Here is a 6,519-nt window from a genome sequence, read left to right as displayed (position 1 = left end):
GTGGTGATTCCGCCGAAGAGTAGCGGCTCTCACTCGACAAGGTGGGTGGGATGTGCTCCATAAGATCTGCCTTCCTGCGGTCCTCTGTGCTTGCGCAAACTGACCGACGGAGGTGGAGCCATGTAGGCAATGGTGGAGGAGCACGAGTCCGGAAGCATAAGCTAGCTGGTGCTGGCGCAAGCGGTTGAAGAGGGTAAGTAGAAGTTGGCATGGGCGGTAGAGGATACTGCGGCTCGCTAGAGGATATCACTAGATGATCTTTGTGTCGGCCGATGCTTTTTTATGGCATATGTTGTGGTGCGTGAGATCATACCAAAAAAAACTGGATTTAAGGGTACCTTATACCAGTCCTAAGGTATGCCGTTTTAAGATATTTACCAGAAATGCTCTTAGGTGAACAATGTCCGCACTGGCAACATTTTGTTTCGTTACAGAATAAACATGTCGTATTGGAAAATGATTGGCGCAAAGATACAAACGTAATATTCATGGTTTATTCTTATTATTTTCAAATCCAGACAGTGCATACACATTATATTCCGTATACATTCCTCACATTACATCCTCATCACTGCAAACTTTGCTCCAAGGATATCGGCGCGCCTTCGTTCCTACGGTATGTGTGTGCAACTGCAACCATTGTAATTACACCGAGCAGCTGCATGCTTCCAATCATCTGTGGAAAGCTATTTTATCCAAGAGACAGAGAAGTATTATGTACAGCTATGGAGCTAGCTATACGTAACAGAGAGCACAGCGCGCGGGATCTAAGGCTCTGCTTTGCCTTTGGTCACCGATGTCTCTGTGGTGGAGTCGGAGTCGGAGTTGGGTGACTTGGAGACGGAGAGCACGAGGTCCTTCATGTCGGAGCTGGAGGAGCGGAAGTGCGCGAGAATCTTGCTGAACTTGGGCTTCCTCCGATTGATGGCGATGGAGACGTCGTTGGGGAAGAGGTCCCTGAGCACGAAGGCGTGGAACATGGTGGTCACCAGCAGGCCGGCGACGGTGACGGTGGCGATGCCCGAGAGCCCGATCGAGAGCGTCCGCGTCAGCAAGTTAGTCACCTCTGTGGCGTACGTAATGGTCGCGATGGACGCGCCGGTCATCGGGAAGGTGTAGGCCCACCACGCCAGCGAGAACCGGAATCCTCTGAAGAAGTTGATGCGCACAGCCAGTGACATGTAGAGGAAGAGCGCGATGAAGTATGCTACCCGGGCGCCGTTGTCGAATTTGCCATTAATCTTTGCCCAGGCCATGGATGCAACGCTGGGCGCGGCGACGAAGAGGAAGAAGACCGGGTGAAGTTCCTTGGGCAGCGTGACGTTGGTAGGGAGCCGCTGGTAGAGCGTGACGAAGAGGACAATGTAGTGTGCTAGCCCGACGGCGAAGAAGAAGATGGGGCCCTCGCGGAGGCCCATCTTGGCGCCGAGCAGCGCGCCGACGAAGTTGCCGACAATGGAGAGGTGGTTGGACGGGTTGGCCACCTTGGACAGCCGGCGCTGGCCTCCGGACATCCACTGGCCGTAGATCTTGAGCTCCAGGCAGAAGATGGGCGCCATGAGCAGGTACCAGACGCCGTGGTGCACCTGGGTCATCTCTATCGGCGCGCCCTGCACGAGGAAGAGGCAGGCGATCCAGGGCGCGAAGAAGAAGTTGGCGCGGATCGGGTGGTAGAACTCGCGGCGGACGGCCTCGAAGTAGAAGACGACCTTGAGCAGGTAGATGCTTGAGACGAGCCCCATCAGGGCCAGCGAGACGTACCACAGCACGTGCGCCACCGTGAGGCTGACGTGGAGGAACGCCGTCGGCGGCGCCGTCGCCAGCGCCTTCCACAGGATCGCCTGGCTGCTGACGCCGAGCACCATCCCGAAGGCGCTGATCGGGAACCGCAGCAGGAAGGGCCACTTCTCGTCGCTCGGCAGCACCGCCACCTCCGTCGACTGCACGTAACGCACAAAAATAACTTTTAGCCTTCATCGACGACATAAACACGTGCGTCCACGATTCTCGTGTCTAGCCAGTGACTAACAGGTTACAAACTGCTTCCTTACCCTGAGAGTGTCGAGCTCGGGCCCTTCGAGGGCGTCAAAGTATCGGTCGGTGCCCGGAACCTGGTCGGTCTCCTCGGAGATGTTGGAGTCGGGGGAGTGGAGGTCGATGGGGTGACCACGCAGGTTGGAGAGCTGCCGCTCGAGGCGGCCGGAGAAGGTCTTGAAGGGGTCGAACCGCTTGTCGCGCGTGGTGTCGGCCCGTCGCGGCGCCTCGTTCAGCAGCTTGGACGCGTGGAGGATGGGCTGCGAGTGGAACCGCGTCTGCTTCAGTAGCCGCGGAGAGCTCGCCTCGGCCTCCCGCCCGGCCGGCTTGGTCACGGCGGGAGCCTCGTCGCGGCGCACGGACGACGCCGTCCTGAACTGCGAGAGGTGGAGCCCCGACGGCGAGGCCGGCATGCTGAGCGAGAGGGCGTAGGGTATCTGCGCGTCGTCGTAGGCGGGCACGGGGGCAACCGGTGGCGGGGTTGCCGGCGCCGGGATGGTGATGACGGTGTCGTGGCCAACGCAGTCGAAGCCGGCTATCGTCCGCGACGGGACCTGGATGAGCAGCGACGGGAGGGATTCTCTGGAGGACTGCTCGTTGAGCTGGGCGGCCATTCTGATCTGCACGTCTCTTCCCAACTCCATGGCGATGATCAAGAAAGCTGAAGAATTGTGCAGAGAACTCCAGTTAGCAAACTAAGCATGCCGCCAGAAGAAGAACAACAGAAAGCATCTACAGTATATGAAGAAACTGAAGCATGTAATCAAGCAACGCAATACAAGACACACCAATTCGGCCGAAGCACTGTTGGGCATTCCCGTAAGGCGAGCCCTGCCATATCGATCTCGATCCTATCCTACTCCTACTCCTAGCAGTGCATCCTTACCTGAAGAACTACTAGGCGGTTCTGATTTTTCCGTGACCCCCGGAAGCAAGTATGGGACTGTCAAGTTGCAGCTCCGCTCGGTGCTCCATTTATAGAGCTAGAAAAGCTAGGCCGGGTGGGAAAACTCCAAGCGACGATTCCTTTATTTTCGGCATGCGCGCGCGCGCCTGAACGCTGATGGTGTGTGCATGCCAGCGGACCGGCAGAGCACGCCGGCGGCCGGCGACGGCGACGGCCGCATGCCATATATCGCGAAGGTTCGGTGTACCGCCAAGGGCCGTCGCCGTCCGCCGCAGAAAAGCTTGCCTGTTTCACCCCTGTCAAAGTTTGACACGCGCGACTTCCTCACTAGAAGATCTTCACGGTCTGCTTCCATGACACAGTGCTACGGCATCAGGTCAATGGATCGTAAGCCACCCCTTTTCCGGTCACTTTCGACAATCTGCTCGGCGCAAAGGTAGTACGATAAAAGCGCGACGCAGCCCCCAGAATCAATTTCTTAACGGAAGAACAGCGAAACTCAATACGGCAGCCAATAGAAAGACTTACATGCGAATAAGGTCGCAAACACTGTGACATCCATGTGATTTCGCTTACGTTAATCATAAGTTAAGTTGCATCAAGCTATCTGCACCATAAGCGCACGGGAGTTCAAGTGATAGCCACAAGTTGCAGTGAGGAAACTCACTGTTCAGCTTCAAAAATAGCCACAAGTTTTGACGTTTCCGCACAGGCCGGAGCCATGGAACTCGTGTAGAAACCCAACATGTACTCATGGCCAGCTAAAGCAGGACAGGCTAGTTAGACACAGGATGTACACATGCACTAAGATAAAATCTTTGACCTGTTGCCTGAGAATAACCACTGTGATGTTGCAATCTGGCTAGTAGCTAGCTAGCTATACACTGTGGAAACTAGTTAACTACAGATCAGATCAGGCACGTCATATTCTGTCAGCTTGCAAACCGGTGTTTCCGTGTATTACCGGATTGGGCCTACCTTCCCTAGATGTGACCCAGAATCGCATCTCCCCTCGATCATAGGCAGACTACTCCTTTTAATTAAGTTAAGAGTCAGCATCCTCTAAGTTTGATCAGTGTTAAATAAAATATATGAAAACTTACAATATCAAATCAATATTAGTATATTTATTGTATAATACATTTTTATGATATATTATTTTCATTTTCTAGATGTTTGTCCTTTTCTCTTTATATTTAGACAAACTTTATAAGTTCCGAGGCCAGGCTATGTTCCCTATTTCGAAAAAAAATACTTAGACAAACTTTATAAATTTTCATTTTTGACTAGCTTTATAAGCATTATTCATCAGAGCCTAATTATTAGTACATAGTATTCCTAGCAAGCTACAAGCTACGCGTAGTACACGTATTGATGCTCCCAGCCACATGGCATGAGCCATGCAACAAGGAGAACGGGAGCCCGACAGGCCAGCGGAGCTAATGGTATAGCTTGCTAGGAAAACAAATCAAATATATACGTATATGTGATAGACAAGAAGAAAGAACACTTTCTGCTTCTTCTAGCAACCACAACTACAAAGCACCCACAAAATATGATATGACACGGAAGCATGGGCACCAGCATGGACAGCTATAGCGCATGGATGTGTGCATGCATATGCTCCTAGGATCTATCCATTATTTACCTGTTGGGGCCGGGGAATCAGCTTGGGGGATCGAAGAGATGGATTGTCGAAAGGCAACGAACGAGAGAAAGATGCTAGCTATAGCTATAGCTATAGCTATAGTAGCAGCCAAACAATCTTTTTTTTTTCGAAAAGAGCAGCCAAGACAAACAGTCGATGCTATCCGAGATAAAAGGTGTGTGTGGTGGCTGCAAGGGTTGCATTGGGTGTGTATATATATAGAGTTAGCCAAGCATGTTTAGGTAGTAGCTGGTGGGTGGTATGCCCTTTATTAATCGGATTTGCTGGAAATCAGGCGCCTTATACATAATAAGTTTAAGTCGAGTGCTTAAATATTCGTATTTTGTGCTTGTAGATTCGTGCTCTGACTTTTTAGGATGTTTTGTGTGTGTTTGTGTTGTTGTTGGCCCGACGCGTAAGCGGCTGACTTGTTTTTTACGGTCCTTGCGGAGCGGGCTCATGATGACGGTTCCTATCTACAAGGCGTTTTTTTATCTCCCGTGAAACCGCTTACGTCGCGCATTCCAGTTACGCGTGTGTTGCAAACGATATATTTCCAGTTGCATGTGGGTTGCAACTGAGATTTTTTCGGTTACACGTGGGTTACAACTGATTTTGTTTTCCAATTGCATGAGCGTTGCAACTGAGATTTTTCCAGTTGCACATATGTTGCAACTAATAACTTTCACATACATATGGGTTGCAACTGAGATTTTCTAGTTACACCTGCATGGCAACTAAGAATTTCCACTTACATGTGGGTTGCAATTGATATTTTTTTCCCAATTGCATGAGCGTTGCAACTGAGAATTTTCCAATTGCGCATATGTTGCAACTAAGAATTTCCACATACATGTGGACTGCAACTGAGATTTTTCCAATTACGCAAACATCGCAACTAAGAATTTCCACTTACATGTGGGTTACAATTGGATCTTTTCCAGTTACACGTAAATTGCTACTGAGATATTTCTTATGTCTTAAATGGTTGCACAAATTATTTTTTCTAGTGAAAAATACGAACACACAAAACTGAACGCCAAAACTAAAGTAGTACACGGTTTAATAAGCTACTGATGTCAGCGACTGAGACTTATTAAGTCTCAGGCGACTGATCTCTAGGCGCTCCCTTTATTAATACGGTATTGTACTAGTAGTCGAGAGAGATAAAAGGAATGGGAGAAAAAAAGAGGAGTGCCGGCCAATTGTCGGATGACAGCGTGGAAATTAAGAGAAATGTGGCGAGTGAGTCAAAGGCTGAAAGCGCACACCTAGGGCCGAAATCCAGGCCGTCTCCTTGACCCGTATGGTAGGAAGCGCGCACCTAGTAGAACGGATGCTTAGTCTGCCCTTCGTGTGTCCACGTGATTTCAGCTGTGCTCAACACTCTACCATCAACCGTCGCTACCGTTCATACGAAAACCCTGGTACGGAGGCGCATTCACTAGCCGGCCTATATATCACGTACTATACGTACGCGTACGGGTACAAGGGTGGGAGAAGGAAAAAATCGCAGTTCGTAGTTGTGACTTTGGCGGCACTACATTATGCACTACGGGAGAAACAGGCGTTGCCGTGCGACCGATCGCACGGCAAAGAGCCTATTTTGCACGGCAAAGGCTTTGCCGTGCGTCGACGCACGGCAACGTCTGCACGGCATTGTCCCCGACGGCAAAGACAACATTGCCGTGCGCCTGACCAAACCGCACGGCAAAGGCTCGCTGCCGTGCGCGCGCTCGTTGCCGTGCGCTCGAGCGTTTGCCGTGCGCGCGCTCGTTGCCGTGCGCTCGAGTCGTTGCCGTGCGACCCCTCTTTGCCGTGCGCCCAATACTTTGCCGTGCCCGTAATTCTTTGCCGTGCGCTTCTCTGTGCCGTGCATTGATCTTTGCCGTGCGCCCGCGCCCCTTCCTGCACGGCAAAGCCCCCTGCA

General features: G+C 51.4%; 1 protein-coding gene across 1 annotated transcript; it reads right to left on the bottom strand.

Annotated features, from left to right (window-relative positions):
• Window positions 1–519: 519 nt before the first annotated feature.
• Window positions 520–2,870, bottom strand: LOC124667008 (S-type anion channel SLAH2-like). The gene is made up of 3 exons (XM_047204343.1): window positions 2,823–2,870; window positions 2,052–2,695; window positions 520–1,940 (listed from the first exon to the last, which is right to left on the bottom strand). Exons 2-3 carry the CDS (start codon window positions 2,676–2,678, stop codon window positions 768–770), a joined length of 1,800 nt encoding a protein of 599 aa, XP_047060299.1. The 5' UTR covers window positions 2,679–2,695; window positions 2,823–2,870; the 3' UTR covers window positions 520–767.
• Between the last annotated feature and the right edge of the window lie 3,649 nt (window positions 2,871–6,519).

The sequence above is a fragment of the Lolium rigidum genome, chromosome 6 (assembly GCF_022539505.1).
Source record: "Lolium rigidum isolate FL_2022 chromosome 6, APGP_CSIRO_Lrig_0.1, whole genome shotgun sequence".
NCBI classification, from domain to species: Eukaryota; Viridiplantae; Streptophyta; class Magnoliopsida; order Poales; family Poaceae; genus Lolium; species Lolium rigidum.
Note: the sequence above shows the minus strand (reverse complement) of the source record. Positions and strands in the feature narration are given on the sequence as shown.

What these genes read in the sequence shown, in the direction of transcription:
- LOC124667008 (XM_047204343.1), bottom strand. Translation starts at nt 2,678, where the DNA reads ATGGAGTTGGGAAGAGACGTGCAGATCAGAATGGCCGCCCAGCTCAAC. An exon ending in CCGAGCTCGACACTCTCAGG is followed by an intron (nt 1,941 to 2,051) that starts GTAAGGAAGCAG and finishes CGTTACGTGCAG; the next exon opens with TCGACGGAGGTGGCGGTGCT.